Source organism: Diadema setosum, chromosome 21 (assembly GCF_964275005.1).
Source record: "Diadema setosum chromosome 21, eeDiaSeto1, whole genome shotgun sequence".
NCBI lineage: Eukaryota > Metazoa > Echinodermata > Echinoidea > Diadematoida > Diadematidae > Diadema > Diadema setosum.
In genome coordinates this window covers 5,928,264-5,950,807 of record NC_092705.1, presented here as the reverse complement: position 1 = coordinate 5,950,807, position 22,544 = coordinate 5,928,264, and the positions used below count along the sequence as shown (strand labels likewise).

Here is a 22,544-nt window from a genome sequence, read left to right as displayed (position 1 = left end):
TATGAGCTGAACAATGGGGAGCACGACGGACACACAAATTGACACTTCTTCCTGTTCATGGTCGTGCCCTCCTAGTGAGACGTGAGGAAAATGTTCGAGGGCAAACTACTGTTAGTACTTGAGATTTGGTGCCACGATGATTTCATGGCGAGCAAAAAGTCTCACTATTGCTTGCAAACTATCGCTATGTTTGATTGCAAAGCAATTATCATAAACTGCAGAAGAAGAAATTATACTATCGCCGTCTCATCAACATTGTTTTAGAGTGCTAAAATTACCTCAGCAACACAACGATGGCACGTTTAGTAAAATGAAGACGCTAACGATTGCAAAATTAGGAACAAAAGACGATTAATAAAACTTGCGTCAAGCAAGAAGTGTGATGAGATGACATCCAGCCTCATAAAATTCCCACATTTTGATTATCACCACAAGAACATTGGCTTAATAATGAAAAAAAAAAACAACAACAACAAACAAACAAACATTAATGATGCTGTTACTGGGCTGTTTGTTTCTCTTCATTTGTCCAACATGATGTCCATTAGCATTACAGAGACGGTTCAGACTAGTCTCTTAGTATTATTACCCCCCCCCCCCCATTGATTGACACACTAGGGTATAATTTTCCCAAGGAGGCACTTGACGAGCCTAGTACCTCCTTGATTTTCCCTTCTATTCTTTTACGTAAGTCTACTTGATGAGTGAGTGAGAAGGAACCTGTAGCTAGGAGGAGGAACTTTCAATGATAGCGGGTGGCTGAACGCGCTTGGTCTGTAGATGGCGCTATTCGATATCATTTTCTTGATCATCATACTCGCAGACGAAGCGGACCAGTACATACCTATACTATGCATGATTACTTAACTACGAGAATGTGAAAATTTCACGACGAAAGCTTATATCTTTAACCCGCTGAAGACTAGTCCCAAGTATACTCAGGCAGATGTCAATGGGAAATATGTGTCCAGTAAAATCAGTTTGTCCTAAATGGGTTAAAGTGCAGCAAGCCAGTTCGGAGTTGGCTCATGTGTACTTGGAACAAATGACCTTTCTTTTTGTCTTAGCTGGTTAGGCACTTTACTCTTTTTCAAAGCGACATAATGCATGAGCTTGCCGATAACAATTTATTAAATTTATCAGTCATGTTCATACAAAGGATGAACTTGCGTAGACCAGGTGTCCCCAAGGGTCCGTCAATGAACTCTTGGAAAAGCATCCTGTTCATTATTTTGCTTTGAACATGATATCAAACTATTACAAGAAGCACCAACATACACAGTCAAGTATCACCCGTCGAAGGAAGATAAGAGTGGGGTCGGCTAGCTGACTAACAGGACATCATAACTTTAATGCAAGAAAATTTACACAGTTACATCGTTCGTTTATTTCGTTTCCTAGAAAAGATTGCAGTATCCCAGCGGCTGACAATACCAGTGGTTCAATGCATCCAAATAATTATGTACATGACATTATTTTGCATATCGTACAGACTCACTCAGTAGCCAAACATGATTATCGTCGACGTCAATATCAAAATAGGACTATATTATGTTATATCTACATTCATAACTACGAAGCGACTATATGTTTACAATTGTAATACATTTGGTATAAATATATACCTCATTCTCACAAGCTATGAACTACAAACAGGTATATGCAGAATCGAAGAAATCGATAAGTTATGAAGACAGTTTATGACGCAAATTACAAAGGAGGGTAACTATGACACGGAAACTTCGATAACATTGGCAGTATGAAGACAATCTAAACACATGGCAAGACACATTGTTACACATCCACAACTGCACCAATGTAATATGAAACCAATTATAACGACACACAGTTTTTCAAAACCTACATTGCATACACTTTTTTTTTTATTACGCTGATAAGATTTATGATAATTATGCAACTTTCACAACTCGAGCACCACGGATTCGAAAAAGGTCGTTGTAAATTATTTGAATGCTCCATTTATACTGTTATTTGGAATCTACTCAGGAAGCAGGTTTTAATGTTTTGTTTAATTTTATACATTCATGTCCACGTTCTGGATATAATGTTGTATATGGATCAAACAACGAGAAGAACTTTTATTAACATCAATTCCCTTTGTCAGTGGTCAATGATGTTAGTAGACATAGTACGTAAGATATTGAAAGAACATAAATATATACAACTACAAAAGTGAACGAAGTCGAGATACAAGTCATGCAAATAGTCACTAGTCAGAGAACAAAAAGAAGATGTTTAATTACTGACATCCACAGAGCAAAATTACACTTGTGTATGAGGAAGAGCTAACACTAAATCGTCAAATGTAGTCATAACTGTTAACGGATGTCCCTTTTAACCGGTCACAATAGATAATGAAATTTGCCCTCTAACCATAATTTAGGGTGAAATTGTATCCTTTGCATTATTTTGATCTGTAGTTCAATGTAATTCAATCTGTATTTCATTTCCCAGGAGAATTAAAGAGAATACAAAACTGAAACAAACACAATAACATGAGCAGCGAAATGCAAGGACTGCCGATTAAGAATTTTCATCCAACTTTTCAAGTCTTCCAGCTAAACGCAGCGCTTGTAAATTGTGAATCCCTCAAATGGAATTGTGTCTGTAATTATGATGTACCCTATTAAGTACTGAAGATTTTCTAATATTCGTTATGTACTCGAGGAGGCTTAGATGCGACACGACTTGCTGACAAAAAGAGGCGATACTATAAAAAAAAAAATGTTTGTTGTTGCATAAACCAATAGGAAATTGTGATGGTGAAATGATGACGTTACTCCTTTATCTGATTTGCATATCTTTATGTGACAATGCCGGTTCGAGACAAAACATATTGGATTTCATTACTAGCATTACGTTCCTATATACTCTTTTGTTATTGTAAGATTTTAATGAACCCGTCCACTGTTCTCTTTTTGGACTGTGCACTTCACAAATAAATTTAACAGTTAAACAACGTGAAAAATAAAATTGTTTCTTCTGGCGAGAAAAAAAAAAGGAGAACTTTGAGTTTTCTCCTCTTTAAGGATTTCATCCCAAATAATTGAAAAGAAAACGAAAACTACCAACTAAAACACGAAAATAAACAAGCAAAGTAGCAAACAAACAAACACGCAGACAAAAGCCGACAATTTCCTCAAAATGAACCCCCGCCGCTCGACGACGAGGATTGGAATCGGCGGATCTGGATGCGGCCCGTGTACTTCTGCTGATACATGTGCTGGTACATGTGCTCGTACTTGTGCTCGTGCAGCGACGGCTCGCCCAATCGGCTGGACGGGTCGATCAGCGGGACGATGGAGTGTTCGAAGTTGTCCTTGCCGTTCAGCCAGTACGTGATCAACATCCCCTTGCCCTGTTGTCGTCCATAACGATGCGATGTCGTCGATGATGAAAGATACAAGGTCGTCGATAGCGATGCGAAGTCGTCGTTGTGGACACAATGTCGTTGATGACGATACGATGCCGACCATGTCGTGATCGTTGCGGCCACCATCGTCACCGGGGATTTGGATTGAAACAAACAAACAATAAGGCAAATCATAAAAGACTCATGAGATTTTGATACGAGGTTTCACCTCTTGTCGATCACCATGGCAACGTTTCCAGTCTGTATCTGAAGGGAATCTCAACATAATTTGCTCAATGTAACAATCTGCTGTCTAAAAGAAATAGTCGCATATCAAACCCAGTGACACTTACCCAGTCCTCAACCTTAAATCAGAATTTCCATGCTCGAGATGTCGAATCTACATTCTATATGAACATGAAACGCGTGTCTGTTCGTTGTTAACTGTAAATAATTAGCGACTAAACTATGCATAGTTGTGTTTTTGTTATTTTGATCATGTCTTCCTTGTTTTGTGTTGTGTTGTTTCGTTTCGTTTCGTTTCGTTTCGTTTTGCAAAGTTCCTGTTTCGTTTCGTTTCGTTTTGCAAAGTTTCTAAGGGAAGTGGAACGCGTTGAGGAAAATTCTGACATCTGTTTGATTCTGCGTAACTTCTACGTCCATCGTCTTGGTGTACTTTCTTAACTAAGGATTATAAGGTTAATTTCAATAACAACAACAATTACAACAAAAACAACAACAACAGCAACAACAACAACTACATGACAACAACAGCAAGAACAAAAAGAGCAATAACAGTATTGACGTAAACAACAAAAGATATCCTTAGGGGAGAAAGTGAAGAAAACAACAATAACACTGCACCTTTATCTCAATTTCGCCTCTCCGAATAACCTTATATCCTCCGAGCGTGTTCAGGGCTTCGCACGTCTCGCTGCTGATTTGCACACGGCCCGCTATTTGTACATGGCGGGGAAAACAAACAAAATAACAACATTATCAGCAGGTGAATCGTTTAGTTATGAAATCAGTGATGCCAATGACAATATATTACTGAATGAAGCTCCAGTTCATCACATTACAGTAATTCACAGGTTAAGAAAATTAATGAACACCTACTGGCTTATTATTAGGCAAGGAATAATAATATGATAAAAATAAATAATTGATCAATACGGCGAAGAAGACAGTCGATATGATAGGCATAGCATGTAAGTTGGCGCTAGTTGTGCAGTGGAGAAGATGTAAAAATGTTAGAACATCTGTGCCTGACTGACTGTCTAATTTCTGTATTTATTAACTGAGCAAAGGAAATAAAGGCGTCTTGTCTGAGGACACTACCGCCACTGCCGACAGAGTAAACCTAGCCAATTCGTATTAGTTTGAACATTCGAGGTTTTACACACCAAACACAGCAGCCCTTTGGTTGAAGTCTTACTAGTGTAATGTGACAAACCAACCAACGTAAGCAGAAGGAAAAACTACACACTAAATGTGAGCCTGCACCAACAAACAAACAAAAAGTCGCCAGACATGGATTTTTAGTTAAGGACAGATTCTGAACGAGCAGACTGTAAGCTTTAAAATAATGTATAACTCAATTCAAATGGACTCTCCTAACCTATCTAAATATTGGAAAAGAAAGCGCACACTCTGGAAAAGTGTGAACCGAGAAAAGAAGCTCTGAAGTGTACAGGGTCTATCTGTCTATTCAAGCGCTTAATCTTTACCTGTTTACCAAACCGTGCTAGCTGTGCGATGAATGGGACAAAAAAGGGTTGTAGAAAAACTACTGGAAATGGACATTCTCATTGATTTTATGATCTCAAACTTGAGAATAATGTAGAGGAAGTGTAGCTTTCTTTAAAAAAAAATATGAAAAACTAAGTATTGACTTGGTTGACCCGTTTAACCTTTTTTGAGTCCTCACGTGAAATCGAAGAGTGCGACTTTTTGTTCGTTTTGTGATGCACGGTCACAAATTATGTTAGTGAAGACCAGCATGTATTTTCATGAACTATTCTTCTGTGTATTATTTCATTCACTCTACATTTCTTATTATCCCCTTTAAATTATGTATTTATGCCATACTGTTACGTCATCATCTATACCTTCACACCCATTTGAATCTTTACAGTCTCAGTCGTTGTTCTACCAATGTCCTTACTTGCAGTAGGTAATGATATTGTCGCAACTTGTGGCCTTTCTGTATTTTATTTAGCAACCTATATTTGATTGGTTTTTTAATCGGTTCCACAGTTATAGTATGGTCTAAAAATATCTGTATTTCATAGTTCCCCTAATTTGATTTATCACGGGACCTGCGGCTGTTCAAGCTTGCTTTTACCATGGAGCTACAATAGCTCCATGCTTTTACGCGGGCCCCATCATATTTCTTGCATTATGACCATATAGTCTACTCTCATGTATACAAACCTTGTGTTAAGACAAACTTTTGTACATTTGGATGAAGTTTCATCTAATTTATGTTTTGTTTAATTTTGGTATTGTGTAATTATACTTTTTGTGCTATTTGTGAAAAATATGAAAATAAATGGGAAATTGAAACTGAAAATTCGTCATTTTTGTCTTTTATGTCAGCTGATAAAAAGCATCGCATGGCATGTGACGGTACTTAGAAGAATGAAATTGTTAGTGCATGGTGATCATGATGATCTACTTTCGAAAATCCTTTGACATCAGTCTTACCTAGGTTGTTTTGCTTAAAAAAAAACAAACAGAAAAACTAAAGCTATTCATGTCTCAGCTCTAAAGAACGTCTTAACTGCAATAGGTCGCTGTTCTATGCCTATTAAAGCGTTTTATGTCCTTGGGGTTTTTTTTTCACCTTCTCTCAAACCTACTGAACCAAATGGCATGATGGACCTGATAGGGCCTATGTGGTCGAAAGGAAACTTATCCCACATTTTCTCGTGCTACAAATCAGATGAGACACACTGTTACGTAATACAACGTCATTATGTGGGGTCATTATATGGCACAGTGGAAAAGTCCCATGACTTGTACAAAAGCATGATACAACCCCATTCTGACTACTGTAATACAATTTGGATGCATTCAAATTCTACCGCCATACGGAAACTCCAGGTCGTTCAGAATAGGGCACTGAGAATAATCCTACAATTAAGTAAATGGTATAGTCGAAAGCTACTGTATGAAACCTTACATATAGACTGTCTGAATGTGAAGTTAGAAAAAGATCTGGCTATATTGATTTTCAAACTACTACGCAAACTTGTTCCTACGGAGATTTCTGCTAAATTAACAACAAAATTGTCACATTACCAATTGCGAAATAACGTATCCAAAGTTTCCCTCCCAAAGCCAAACACAAATTTCAAGAGAAACAGCGCATTGTATGTAGCGTCAAAAGTTTATAACAGCCTCCCGATTAATCTCAGATGTGAAACCCAGTTGAACAAATTTGTGTCAAACATTAATTGTACCATTTTCCAAACTCCGTTTTAATATGGTAATTTTCAGATTTGTATGATTTTTTTTTTTTGTCTAGGCTACTTTTTCCCTTTGTTTTATATATATCTACATTGTTTTACCCTTATCAAAGTCTGTTACTGTACTTTTGTTTTGTCAATATGTTTCTTGTCGTGTTTGTGAATGCAATTTTTGTTTTGTATTTTATTTTTGTCGTTTTATACCATGTATGTTGATATATACGGACTCACTGAAAAACAGCCCTGAGGCTGATAGTGGGTTTTTTTAAACCGTATTGAAATAAATAAAACAAACAAACAAACAACTTGCAATCGCAGGTCCTGAGTTCGGATCCCATCAACAGCCTATCGTAGGCACTTTGTCAGCGGGCAAGATGTCTTTACCCGACGTGTTCCTCTCAACCCATACAGGTGTATCAATAGGTAGGCCGATTACCTGGCAACACTATATAGGGTGGTAATAAGTTTTGGTAGAGCAGTGACAACACTGAAGAGAAACCCTGGATGAAGAAGACCACATTATCATCTTATCATCATGTCCCATCAAGTCTACAAGAGTGTCTTGTGGTGCTCAACACTAAGTCGTAACAGCCAAATTCAGGCCAGTTGTAGGAAAATCAAAAACAAGTCGGCAGCCGCGAAATCGAGTGGGATACTTCCGCTTCTCACACAATCACTATATGCGCCATACATGGCCCTTCTTTGGGAATGTGACGTCATTTCATCTTAACCCACTCCTACTTTTGCCTAATGTTCGTGCTTTTTTTATTCTTTGATTGTAGGTCTGTTGCTTGTTCGTCTAAATTGCTGACTTTTTTTTGGGGGGGGGGAACTTTGTACAGCTTTGCTTTTGTTTCTGCTTTGCCTTTGCTTTTACTCGAATTCTTGCGTTGAATGACCGTTGAATGGTGTGTGTGAAGGGGTCTGATAATGATACACATGAAGCTGTAGCCCTTCACACTATACACAGCATTGTTAGATGGTAATCCCAGGATCTTATGGACATGATCAAGCATGCCAAATCTCGAGCTCCTCTGTTCAAGTTTCACGGCAGCAGCAGTGGTTTGTCCTATGGATAAGACTTCTTATCCTCTCAACCTCATTTGTCTTTCGGAGTGACCTAAAACAGAGTTGGTAGTTCCACATTTTTTTTTTGCCTGCGCGTACATAGCACGGAGAAAAGGGGAATACAAATTGCAGCACTAACATTATGATGAAACTGATAATAAACGTCATGATGTCAATGGTATCATCATTATTGTTGTTGTTCCGAATGACAAAAACATTGATAATTATATCAATAGTAATAAAAAGACAGTGATAACAAAACATTTCGTTAATTCTTACGAGCACCAGTAGTCTGCATTCGAGACGCAGTGTTGACAGTATCGCCGAAAAGACAGTAACGCGGCATCTTCAGACCAACCACGGCAGCTACGACTGGGCCTGGAGAAGAGTGGGTCAAAACTAACAAGGTATGAGCGGAAGTGTGATATTCATCCCGTTTATATCAAGATACGTCTAGGAATAAATTATTTCCATTAATATTCTTTACAATTTTCTGAATTCGATATGGCATCTTTTAGATAAAATTATGGTTTTTACATGCGTTATAGGTTATCCTTAAGATATCTCGTCTAAATATCTGACTCATCAGGCATAGACACTATATTTGGGTTTTCGTTTGCAGTCTTCATGTATTGTGTTTATTCTCTTTTGGCCAAGAGAATTTTGCCTTGGATTTCAATCGACATCATCACCGAAGGTTTGTTGTTTGTTGTTGTTGTTGTTGTTGTTGTTGTTGTTGTTGTTGTTGTTGTTGTCGTTGTTGTTGTTGTTGTTGTCGTTGTTGTTGTTGTTGTTGTCTTCTCGTGTTTGGAACAACATGAACATATGAATTTGATTACTCACCTGTATGGATTCCTACGCGGATTTTCAGCTTCTTGTTTCTCTTGTGCGGTACCTCAAGGAAACTGATGTGGTACTGGAGATCGAGTGCGACCGTCGCGACCTCGCCAGCGTGCTCGTTACCGTTTCGCTCGGGGAGGCCTGTGGGACAAAAAAAAAAAGGAAATCACGGAGCGTCAACCTGCTTATACATCCTTTGCATTGATGACGGTGATAATGGTGGTGATAACAATGATTATCATGAGAATCGTGATAATGATAATCATGATGTAAATCATAATCATCATTTTGATAATGATTACGCTCATCATCACAACTATCACTATGTTGCACTATAGTTAATGTCACCATTATTGCTGTGGTCTCTTCAATCTATTTTTATTGCAATCCCATCAATACATTATACCACGATTCAGTCAGATCACAATTTATTCCTTTAAGCTCTAAATGAACATATCTGTTCTTTTATCATTAGTGTGTTGTACACGTGATTTGCATCATGTTCGAACGTACCGATAGTACGCCTTTTGTTTTAACAAATTGATTAGATTTCATTTATGATATGTTCAATGCAGAAAACCGTGAATATATGTTAATATATTGGATATGAATTATATAAATGCTAACATTACTGTTACCATTTGTCATCAACGAAATCATGAATAAGTCATCCTTTATCAATGCGATAGGTATTTGATTGATAAAGGAAATAAATATCATCCTACTGAAAGCTCTTTAACTCAAATAACATTACGTAAAGTGGAGCAGACACTGCATTATCTTGCACAGCTGCAGCGTAAGCCACTTTTCTGGTCCCGAAATTCTATAGATTAATGTTAGCACATCTTTCCTTTTCTTTTCCATTTCACATTCCATATAACAGGGACTAAGGAAGGAATACTGACACAGCGTAGACATTTTGCGATACTGATACGAATCAACTGAAAATCAATCAAAATGGCCACAAACAACGAATGACGAAACAAACAAAACATGGGGGTTAGAACAGATGCTCATCTGTATATGAAATTCATCTTAAATCAGTGAAATTCCGCCGATGAAGACTGTAGCATTGAAAGCTGAATACTTCAGAAATGAATATTTTGTATTGACATGAAAAGCTTAACATCAATTTCAGAACATAGTTGATGGCAGGTTTTTGATTGCAGAGTAGCTATGATTGGAGCTGTGTGTAATGAAGCGCAAGCAATTTTAAACTCGTATCGCTTTGAATTGACGTTAACACGGGTGAATAAACTATCGACATCGTCCCATATTACAACAGATGCTCAGCTTACCCGAGGCAAGCATGTAGGTTTCGTTGATGGTTTCGACCTTGTAGACGTCGTAGTGCTCGATGCGGGAGTCGAACACCAGATACAATCCGTTCAGCATTTCGACCACCTGATGGTGATAAATGATTCGAATGGACAGACACAGACATGCTTGAAATGCATGTTATAGGGCAGTCTGTGGTATTATGAGTACGCCTAAATAGATATAGCATCGTATAACGAGTATCTTAACATTGCGGGGTTTTTTTTCCTGTCAGATGACACTCGCCTCGGCTGATTACAGTTTTTACCTTTATTGTACGAATGAAAAAGACCAAACTAGGCAAATTCCTATAGATTTGCCCTAAGAAGCAACACTTTCTCTCTCCTGCTTTTATATGAATAAGGTGAGTAAACACAGAATATATCTTCAAGAAATAATGTTATAAGTAGAAAAAGGAATCTCCAGTAAGCCATTTGAAGTTCCAAAAAGGTTTATTATTATTATTGTTATTATTATCATTACTATTATTATTACTAACGAGGGCGTTGTTTTGTTGTTATGATTCATGTAGATTTTGTTTGCAAAGACTTATCATTTATATACACTGACGAAGGCCCGAGACGGGCCGAAAATTTATGGCGTATTCGAGACTCCTTCTTCTGCTTATAATGATATTCCAACACGTGGAAAATTCTACTATATTTCAGAAAACAACGTACTTGAAAAGGGCAATATTCACGGCCGAAAGACAAACTTACAAACAAACAAACAAACACACAAACAGACATAATATAATGAACCTAAGGACAATATCAGCAAAGAATGATAAAAAAGAAAACAGTCCTCACGGGACGGACCTGCATCGGCGTGCTCTCGGCGCAGAGCTGACTGAAGCCGGTGATGTCGGCAAAGAAGACGGTGGCGCTGTCGTACCACTCGGCCTGGACGATGTGCCCGTGCATGAGCTGGTTGGCGACCGTCTCGGGCAACATGGAGTACAGCAGCCAGTTGGCGCGCTTTTTCTCTGTGTTCAGGGCCTTCATTTGCGTGGCCAGCGAGAGGGCGCAATTCTATCACAAGAAGTCGAAATAAGTATGGAAGTGCAAGTAGCATGTTGATGTTGACAATGATAATGATGATGACAATGAAGATACATAACAATATAAATTATTATCATGATGATTTCTACTACTACTACTACTACTACTACTACTACTACTACTACTACACTACTACTACTACTACCACCACCACCACCACCACCACTACTGCTACGACTACTACTACTATTATTATTATTATTGTTATTATTGTTATTATTATTATTATTATCATCATTATCAATGTTGATAGTAGGTGTGTATAAAATGATAACAATGTTGATAAAGGCAACCAGTGCCTATGATGAGTAGACAGTTTATTTACATTTATTTCATTTACCTGTTTTCAATTGTATCTTTCACAATTGTATTAAATTTAGTTTACACTGTTTTGCTCATTATTTAATTCTTTTCCTGTAATATCAAAAGAACAGGAGGTTTTTTTATTATTATTATTATTATTATTATTATCATGAATATAAGTATCCTACGATAAAATTCTGAAATTGTATATTATGAGTGAAATTCATATCGATTCAATCATTAATAATCGATTATAACAGTGGTTTGTTACACCGAGGTCAGTAGTTAAACACATTGTCCATAGATACAATACAATTGGCGGGAATGACAAAAATACAAAAACAACAACAACAACTTCTGTCTAAAAGACTAGTGTTCCCCACTATAACACCAAGCGATCAAAATAAATGATACATTTTTCTCGATCACGTCCACTCTTGTAGAATGCATATAGACTCATATATTTCATATCATTAAAATTCTGAAAATGTATGCCTGTATCTTCCTCATCTACATACATGTACCTCAATATCGTTTGATGTACGATTGTACGCTTTCAATGGACAACATATCTTCTCGAGATTGTACTCAGCCTGATATTTCAGTACTACGCGCGAGCAATGCGTAGTTTATGCAATTTGTCGAATCCTGGGTCTAATCCAGCTTACATTCGTGTTTTACACAATCAGGTGAAAACCCGATTTTGTAGCCAAGATATTCGAAAAAGCTATCCATAAACAATTATATACATATTTCATAGATCACTCATTGTTAGATCAATTCCAATCTGGTTTCAGAAAATTCCATTCAACTTCAACAACATTATGTGACATCAACGAAAACCTATTAGAAAATCGATGTACTGGTTACTGCACTGGAAGTTTATTTTTGGATTTACGAAAAGCCTTTGACCTGGTCCCACATGATTTTTTTATTCATAAACTTGAAAAATATGGCGTATTTTCCAAAGAACTACAGTGGTTCACAAATTATCTAAACAATAAGCAACAGTGTGTTTCTATAAATGGTGTTCTCAGTGAATGCCTAATGGTCAAATCTGGAGTACCCCAGGGTTCAACACTGGGTCCATTGTTGTTTTGTATTTATATAAATGACCTATGTAATATAGATATATCATCGAATGTTACATTGTCTCTTTATGCGGATGATACAGTGATATTTTGTAGAAATAAGAATATCCAGTTATTACAAGAGGAAATGCAACTACAGCTCGATAAAATTTCTCAGTGGATGAAAATAAACAAGATGATGTTAAATGTAAAGAAGACCAAAGTAATGGTGTTTGGTTCAAGAAAGAAATTGCAAAATTGTAAAATTTCTGTAATGTACAATGGTCAGTACATTGAACAGGTAAATGAATTTAAGTATTTAGGAGTTATTTTGGAACCTACTTTAAACTGGTCGATACATGTTGATAATATTTGCATTAAAATTGCTCGTGCAGTTGGAAGTGTACGAAGAGTGAAATGTTTTCTATCACGTCCACTGTTTTGCTCCTCAGGTTAACACTGAGTACAAAAAACGTAGCTTTTCTTATTATGGTCCAATGCTCTTTGATAAGTCACCCCTTCCCGTCCAGAGTTCATTGCCTCTTTTCAAGAAACACTGCCGACCATTGCTACATACTATATGATCTTAGGTTGTGAAGCATTGTAGAAAATAATGTTTGTTTGTTTTTTGCTCTTTTGATTATACATTGAGTTGAGTTGATATATGTATCACATGTTATTGTAACACACTGGTACCCCTCTAGTACCCTTTGTGAATGTACTTGTAAATACTGTATATAATTCGTTTGTTTGTTTGTTTGTTTGTTTTTGTGTAGGTCACCTATTGTTTGTTTTTACTTGAAAGTTTATGTATGCATTGTATTATTGTATACAGGGCTTCCTTGAAAAGCAGGTCTGCTGGCTGTCAGCAGAACTGGACGGAATGTCCCTGTTAAAAGATGTTGTGAATAAATGAATAAATAAAATAAATACACAAGGAGGTCTGTTTTACGGTCTGGCGGAGGCGGAATTGTGCCGTTTGATGCCTCCCTTTTGAAGGAGTCGCATGAATAATGGAAAGAATGTTTGTGTCCTCGTAGTACCTTGTAATGCATCGCAGAGTTTGGAGCCAGTATTTTGAAGAAATTATTCTGCCAGAACTTTGTTCTACACCAATAGGTATTTGTGCCTTCGTTCTCCATTCACAGGGCTGTTGAGTTCGGGCGAGATGCCCATTCATTCATCAGTTATTTTTGTTTGGGACTCGATCACAGCGACCTTTATCGGAGCATGTGCAAAATCCAAATCTCCAAATTCTTCTTACGCACTCAGCTTTCCTTGGGCAAGAGTGATTAGATTCTGCCCGTAGCAATTTAGCAATTAACTTTGCTTCGTCACCATAAAATGGCAATTCATTTCTCAAGACCCAATCAGAAATCAGACTTGATGCCAAAAAATATAGTCGCATTTGTAGTGGTTACGGGTATATAGCAGTAAAAGGTGGCATTGCGGCATCAGCAATCTTGAATACTGATGTAAATGTATCACTATACAAATAAATGGATTTGCACTTTGAAAGCTTCAAATTGGTTGAGACCAGTCAGTAGGGAACTTTCGCAAGCACGACGCGGCCGCTAGTTGAGCGTGCCGCACGCAAAATCTTCTGCGCATGCTCAAATAGGAAAAAAAAAAAAAAAAACTTTTCGTCCTGGGAAAAACGAGAACGGTTCTCAGCCAAAATAGCGTACGGTCCCGATGTTGAGTACGATTCAGTAGCTAGCCTATGTCGCTACGGCTCCGTCCACACGGAAGAGCGAAACAGTTACTGCTTAAAATGGGGACGGGAGTCCGAGTGCGGGGACCGTCACAGCTGATTGCTTGCGCGTCCTATCGGTTTTCTCGTCGTCGTGTTCCCTGATGGCACAGACGGATGTGACGCGTTACCTGGATAGTGGTAGTGAGCGTCCAGAAGGCGCGCAGGATGAGCGGGCACATGATGACGACGAGGATGACGAGAAAGATGCTGATGGCGATCGCCTTGGTGTCGTTCTCCATGTCGGAGTTGAGCTGCTCCAAAATGGTCTCGGCCATGATCTTCTGCAGGTTCTCCAGGATGTCGATGTAGACCGTCATCTTCTCCACCCACAGCGTGGCGTCGGCAAAGTTCGGCTGGCGGTCGTTCTTCTCGCTCTCGAGAATCTCCTCTCGCATCATCTGCGATCAAATGCGATCAAACGTGATCAATCAAAATTAGATGGTTAATGATATAGGTAAAATTAGGGTTAAAGTTTGGGATAAGGGCTCGAGGGATAGGGTGAGTGTTAAGTCTCGGATTGGGTTTTGGGCTAGGATTAGAGTTAAAGCCCAAAGAAAGTTCCGGTACGCCTGCAAAAGTTGTCAGATTTTGCTCCAAAATGTGAACGTGTGCCTAGGAAATGTGCGGAATAACGCTGTAATAACAAGATATTCGATGGGTAACGACGAAAATGGGAAATATTAACCAAAAACGTTCAGTCTCAGAACTTACCCGAACGGGGTCAGGCTAGACTCGGACTCGGGGATAACTCGGTCTCGCTGTGCTTGGCGGCGGGATGAGTTGTATTGGTTGTCCCTCTGGATTGTACAGCGTTGTACTATGCATATGGGAGCGGCCTGTATAAACTACATTGTAGCGTTCTGGCTACTCGCAGTAATGGTCCGAGTTGTTACAACGCGCGCATCAAAAACCTCTTTGGCGCGCATGCAAAATTAGTGTGCGCCTCAAGCACCTCCAAAAGCAATCAAAGACGCTTGATAAACAACAACAAAAACTTCAAAGACCGCGCGTCTCAGCAACTGAGGTGATGTGCGTATTTAGGCTTGAGGACCGCGCGCTGTCCATTTGTTTTGTACAGTAGCACGCACTTTCCTGTCTGCTCAGTAAGGCCTCGTTTGGTACCCGTAGTATTACAGAGTACTGATGAACATGGCGATCACGAACTGTGTGTAAATTGTCTGAAATAGGGTCGAGTTTTCCCTGAGACCGAGTTAGTCTGGAGCCTTCTGGAATAAAAGTCGGTCTACCGACTTTTATTATTTTTCTCAAAATACTCCAAAACGACTCATCATTCCGGCAAACCGCGTCAGCCAGGTAAGTTTCTTTGTAGACTCTTTCGATATATTGCAAGCAAATATGAAATGGTGTCAGACGGGTTCTCAGGCCCTTACCAGAACTTAGTTTTCACTTTAAGGTTTGGGATGGTACACTTCATGATAAATTTGACGATATAAAAGATTATAAGAGGTACTATTTCGCCATCATTTGATGATCACACACTGTGATGAAACGGATATGGATTGTCACACTGTGACGATAGGGACCTCGTGGATTTGAAATAACGCCACGTTTTTTTTTCTATCAATCTAGTGTAAGTTGTAGACGTTATCTCGTTATCAAATTTCAGTTTCTCACACTTTTCTTCACGATTTTACATTGTACAGTAGTTGCAGAGAAAAGTTCGCACACAAACCCATAAATTGAATCAACTATTTTTAAGGTTGAGAAAATACAAAACGTTCTTCAACTTTCCTCACATTTCTAAACTATTTTTCGAGATTGCTAAGAGAGATAATTAACACTTTGTTAACATAATCATTTGATGATTATTTGTGATTATAAGATATCGAAAATTGTGATATTTTTATGAAATGTATAAATGAATTGCATCCTAAGTGAATCTATGCTAACGGTGTTTGGTTCATTTTTTTTTTTTAAGCGACACGATAATTTGCAATTTAAGAACTGTAATCATTAAGATTAACAAAAGGCACTCGCGATCAAACCTACCTCAATGACAGATGTAAAATCGGTCTGGTTTCCCACCAGTTCGTTGTAGAGGCTGCTGATGAGCGGTGCATAGCGTTTCGACGCCTCGAAATTCCAGGTGCCAACTGTGTACTTCTCCAGGTACCACACGTAATCCTCGTGGCGGAGGAATCCCCCATGCGCCAGGAAGAGGTAACCTGAGAAACAAGAGGAGATGGGGAGAACACTCGTTGTCATAGTCATAGTAACCGTTTCCCGAGCAGCGTATTTCTGGCATCCACATGACTTTAATATTCTATTTACGTGATACAAATGAAGAATAATGTGACATAGAGATATATATCTTTATATTTGAAGTCATGAAAGTGCTCAGAACGAGTACTATTCATTTTGCGTATAAGGAACCGACCCTTGGCTCTTTAACGAACACGATAAAGAAAAGAGGGAGGGAGGGGGATTGAACAGGAGAAAAAGAGAAGTAAGATTGGCGATATATGATCTTTTTGGTAACAACTTGACAGTGACTAAAATATCGGAACTGATAGTCTAGTGACCTGACAGCAACTCCGATTACGTGTATTTTCATCCAGTTGAAGTAGAAAAGATAAAAAATGGGTAGCAAGTGAATATATATATATATATATATATATATATATATATATATATATAATCTTGTCGTCGCGGTTACCTAGTGTTCGTTCGATTCCTATGTCCACAATACTGACGATGAGCAGCTGGTACGCCACCAACGTTCGCCAGAGGCCATTGCCTTCCGAATTGCCCACGCTGTCGTAGAGCCAGTCGATGAAGATGCGGAGCGGATCGGTGTAGAAGTCGATCTCGAGATGGGCCGTGGTGTTGAAGCGATGCAGATGACGCCGGTGATTGGCTAGGTGAGCCTTTTGGAGGCATTGCAAAGCGAGGGCCACGTGTAAGTAGAAATCAAATCAAACGGAATCAATTCAAATCAAATCAAATTCTTCTCATGAACGATCTACTCTTCACAAAACTAGATACTGAGGTACTAAAGACAACTACAATGTATATTATCCCAATATCATCATCGTATTAACCATAATTATCTGTCTTTTATAAATATCACTATTAAATCTCATGTCATGATGATGATCATCATCATCATCATCAATAAGTTTAACGCACGCCCTCTAAAATTTAAAAAATAGAATTCTCAGTTGACATTACTATTTGCATCCGATTAAAATATCCCCACAGAAATGACAGCTTGTCACAGCTGACTTGAAACAATAAACTGTAATTTTCAAATTAATACACCCATCTATAACAACGATAAATAACGATAAAAATAATGCTAATGATAATGAAGTGAAAAATAATCATAGAGATAACTATATCGAAAATCAACACGCATTCCTTTACATATGATTTTACAGCGCTTTCACATGGCACAAACCGTTTAGATTCTAGATAAGTGAAAACAAACGTGACATATTAAAAGAAGTACCAAAACTGCAACAATATCTCCACCAAAGCTAGCCTTTGTTCAAGGGTCCCCACTCTGTTGTTAGCGCCGTCAATCGTCTTGCGCGATGACCTTAAAATCGCCTCGCTGGCAATTACAAACAACAACTAAGAGAACCTTTGACCAAGACTACACCTCACCTGGAAGTCGCTCTTCTGGCGGAAGAACGGCAGCTCGTTTATGATGGTGGTCTCCACGGGCCAGTCCTGCAGCTCGTACAGCGCCATGTCTGTCAACTCGTAGGTCTCGGAGAGGAACTCCTTGTCTTCGGTACCGATCACACTGACGTAGAGGGTGCTCATGTCCCGCTCTTTTTGGAGGCAACTGAGCAGCACGCCGATGTCACGACTGCGACGGGTTGTATACGAGTGTGTTTGTGGTGTGGGTGTGTGAATGTGTATGTGTATGTATGTGTGTGTGTGTGTGTGTGTGTTTGTTGTTGTTTTTTATAGGGTTTGCGGTATGATAAAGTAAGGGAAGAATATTGATGAGAGACAGAGGAGCAAGGGAGAGAACAGAAATGCCGGAAATTTATAGGGGCAACTTACCTCAAATATACATGTCATGTAGATCAATATGAGTGGAGTATTGCTAGTAGAACGCATCAATGAAGTTTGGAGAATGTTAAAAGTGCATTATAATATGCAGTGTGCAACAAGTCGGTAACAACACTACTATGACATCACGAATCGTTGAATTCTTCTTACCCCACGATGCCAGCACATACAAAATGTAGATTTTTTTGTTCATTAAAAAAAACCCCAACATTTGTTATTTTATAACTTACATAATAATGTGTGCTTTATACTTAATGAACATAATAATCATTTCGCCTACACCGAGTTAATCTAGGAAGCCCTCTGATGTTCCTTTGGTATGACATTGCCGGTCATTGGCCATTTCACTCGTATCGGGGTTATTTCTTGCGATCTTCACATTAAGTTCCCGGGTAGTTAACGTGCCCTGTACGAGCGTAAAATCCTAAAATCTCATGCGGGGCCTCATGGCAAATGTAAATTTCAAGATACGGCAGAATATTATACTAGAGACGCATGGAGTCGATGTCAGTGATTCATCAAAAGATATTAGCTCTGCGTGGATGACGATCGCGTTGTTTCTATTTCATTTTTCCCCTAAGAGAGTGTAGTGATAGATCATTTCTTTTGCTGTTGCTCTCCATAACTAAGATCAAACTCGATCTGCATCATAATTTGTGTATATAATCATGATATGCCGTCGTTGATTCTCCTGATATATGAAAAAGACCAAGGATGACAATTGAGGCATGTGGTATCTGTTCCACCTTCCATCACGGTAGTCGTTCCGCTGCCCCATAAGCAGTAGGTGACAGGTTCAAATCCCTTGCTGATTCCTTATATGCTGCTATTATTTCATAATTATGATACAGCTCAAACATGCGATCTTACCTTAGGGAGTAACATGTAAAGTTATGCAGTTATACAAACCTGAAGCGAATGACGTTCCGGACTTCCACGTTGACGATGTTATCACTGGCTATCTTGTGTAAGTCCATGACGGCCAGTATCGCGAGCGAGAACACCGGTATCGATATGAGGATCAGCATCTTCGCCAGCTGGATCCGCTTTCCGCGACGGGTGAGCGGGTTCTCTCGGCACTTCGCGATCTCGTTCGGGTGAAGCAGCAGGTCCCGAATGGTGTCGGACACCTGCGAGAGGGAGCCGAACGAGAAGCGATGCCCGTCGAGGGTGTACCGATTTCCGTTTTCGATGAACTCCTCGTCTCGGAGTATGGAGATCGGACGGGGCTGGGTGGGCTGGGGTCGATCCCCACGATCACCCGCCAAGGCCGGGCGATCAGGCATGGTCGAACGCCTATAGCGCTCTGCCGCTGGCAAAAATAACGTGGTTATTTTTATTTTTGCTTGCTTCCTTCTTGCAGTTTTCTGAAAGAGACGGTCAAGTGATGACGAAAAAATATAAGTAACTGATAGAATTAGGGAACAGATAGCTTAGCAAATCTACTGAAGATAAAAGAACAGAGGGTGATACATAGACATTTGGCCTTTTTTGTTTTTGTTGTTTTTTATATCAAAGTTCATGTTTTAAAGTCTTTTCATTACAGAATCAGAGGAGCATTCCGAGAGAGCAGACTTCCACCAAGCAGTTATGAATAAGGTATTGCCATTTTTAGGCAGTATCTCCAACACAAACATAGAGGTATAGGGACATCTACATAATACATTATGGTGAACATTTAGTCATCCATTGTTGAGTTAACTGAGGGATACTGGGGAAAGATCGAGCTTATTCTACGTCCATTATGACCCCCATGACCTTTGACCCTTGATCTTATGACCGCAAATTTGATTACTTCTTTCTTACTTCATTATGAACACACCCTGTAAGTCTGAAAGTTCGGTCATCCGTTGTTAAGTTATTGGGAGATTAAGCTTATTTTTATGTCCTTTATGACCCCTTTAAACTCACGACCAACCCTCAACTTGTATCGTTTCTTTCTCACGTCATTATGAACACACCCTGCAAATCTTGTGAAAATTCGTCCATCTGTTCTCGAGTTATCTCTTGCACAAACAGACGGACAGACAGACAGACAGATAAACAAACAAACATACGGAACCGAAAATATAACTTCCGCCGGCCGTAGGTTTCACCTTCTGGCGGAGGCAATAATCTTTTTTGTTGCACTGCTATAATACATGTACATGTATATTTTCATCTGGCTGATTTTTGATAGACATGCAATAGAATTCAATTGCTCATTGATTTCAAGGAAAACGACTACAAAATCTCCTTTAAGGATTTCCAATCTTCAAGAAAAAAGATTACTATTATTTACTATAGTCATGAAAAATAGGAATGGGAAAATTATCATGGAATTATCATACCCGCCCCACAAAAGAAAGTTAAGCGTTGTGACCTTGACTCAATAGGTAGCTTTAGATTTACGACGTGGACGTTCTCCTCTCTCCCTGCGTCGCGTTGCAAAGTAGATTCAGATTACACGAGGAAGCAATCTATACAAAGTAAAATGGAGCGCCCCCTTCCCCCCCCCCCCCCAATCACTGCATCAAGTAGCTCGCCGCGATGCGAATTTGAGCGGACGTAAAAATAGCCCAGAACCAACCGTGCAAACTCAGACAACGCGAGGTCCATTTTATAAGCAAATTTGCGCATGCGCAGAAATTTTTTTTTCCTCTCTGAACGTCCTCCTCCAGAAAACCCAAAGCTCTATATTACATTACGCCGACATTTTATGTCCACAGCAAAGGTAGATAACTTAGGGTGATTCTTTTTTTTTTTTTTTCTTAATTTTTGTCCTTCCACATCTACCGAAGATAGCATTCAATAGTGACATGGTTAATTCGAGAAAAAATATCAGCACTATGCATTGAAAACTTTGTCTAATTGCCTTCAAAGGTAAAAAGTGCGAACGGGATGGTCATAATATTATCGTCTTGCCATGCACACAAATGCTATATACGATACAGACATGGTGGTTCATAGAATGATAAAAATGGCGTCTCGCTCGTTCGTTTATGCGCATGGGCTCAAACCTGGCTGGTGTATATCAAACTTGATGACATTTGATTTACTTTCTGCTCAAAGTCTGAATTAAATTCATATCTGTATGACAGACACACAAGAAAAGGTTTCACTATTCCTTTTACAAACCTCACAAACAGTAATTTCTCGAAGAGGGATTGTTTGTTTTTTTTCACTGCTAGTATTGTAGCATGATGGTGACTCTGCACCAAGGGACAGCATAAAAAGGTATATTTTCGTTTTGTCACGCAGGAAGGCAAATAGCGCATTATACATCTCATGAGGCAAATGGGAACACAAATGAGTAATTATGACCAGACATTGATTAGTTATGTATTCCTTACTTATGTCAGGATGATATGAACAGCGTTTATACAGTAAATATATGTTAAATTATGTTGTAAGTTTAGGTATGTTTGCTGAACATGTTTTCAAGATTTCGGCCCTCCGAGACGTTCTTAAATGTTATTTGGGGGTCGGCCTTATTTCTGTTGGACTTGTCCCAACTCGCTTGGATGTTGTCAAGTCATATGAAAATTATAATTTAACAACAATGAATTATCCCTGCATTTTTTTTTTGTCTTGCATGTTAATAAACGTATATCATCTCATATCACATACCGATGGGCATACTCACATTTGGGGTTTTCACCTTGGATGGAACGTGGACGGCTGTAATGTCAAGTGTAACCAAATGTAAAGAGCATAGAAAACCAACAAGCGATGGATTCTTTGTGATGAGTACCTTTTAAACAAACGAACAAGCAAAGAAGGAATCCCTTTTGACGGAGTCCTCCTTATCTGTCAGCGAAAACAGAGTCCCACGGAGAAACATTCGACCGCTGTTCAACATCAGTCTATCAGAGGAGCTAGGAGAACGTCTGTCATTGTATCTTCTTGTTCTTTATAACAACATTCTGTTGCTGGGCCGTAGGAGATTTTCTCAACAACAGCAGCAACAACAAAACACCGCAAACGTATTTTTGGACGACACAAAGCACTTTAAAGTTGTGAAACGTTATCACTGATCATTCCACGTTCGGATATGCTGGTTTACGAAACACCCTTCCACACGCTTCTTCTAGAAAAATGAGTTCCACTGCAATATTGTAGAAGTGTAGTACACCAATGAACTAAAATTTCGAGAAGTTACCACGGATATTGAGGCCCCTGCGGTGCACAGTACGAAACCCGCTTGTCAAAGCCGACTAATTATCCCAATCTAGGAGGCGGAGCCATGGCCGTTGT

At 39.0% G+C, this 22,544-nt stretch overlaps 1 protein-coding gene across 1 annotated transcript; it reads right to left on the bottom strand.

The window, feature by feature from the left end:
* Positions 1 to 3,160: 3,160 nt before the first annotated feature.
* Positions 3,161 to 19,594, bottom strand: LOC140244843 (uncharacterized). Its single transcript, XM_072324453.1, has 11 exons — positions 19,218 to 19,594; positions 17,892 to 18,099; positions 16,939 to 17,149; positions 16,272 to 16,447; positions 14,390 to 14,659; positions 10,890 to 11,102; positions 10,053 to 10,158; positions 8,758 to 8,895; positions 8,194 to 8,292; positions 4,238 to 4,329; positions 3,161 to 3,379 (listed from the first exon to the last, which is right to left on the bottom strand). The coding sequence occupies exons 1-11, from the start codon at positions 19,592 to 19,594 to the stop codon at positions 3,161 to 3,163; spliced, it is 2,109 nt and encodes a 702-aa protein (XP_072180554.1).
* Positions 19,595 to 22,544: the final 2,950 nt, after the last annotated feature.

Coding starts and splice junctions, on each gene's coding strand:
- LOC140244843 (XM_072324453.1), bottom strand. CDS start 19,594: ATGCCTGATCGCCCGGCCTTGGCGGGTGATCGTGGGGATCGACCCCAG. Junction 10,159..10,889: donor CCGAGAGCACGCCGATGCAG/GTCCGTCCCGTG, acceptor TATCACCATCAG/GTGGTCGAAATGCTGAACGG. Junction 8,896..10,052: donor AACCTACATGCTTGCCTCGG/GTAAGCTGAGCA, acceptor TTTGTCCCACAG/GCCTCCCCGAGCGAAACGGT.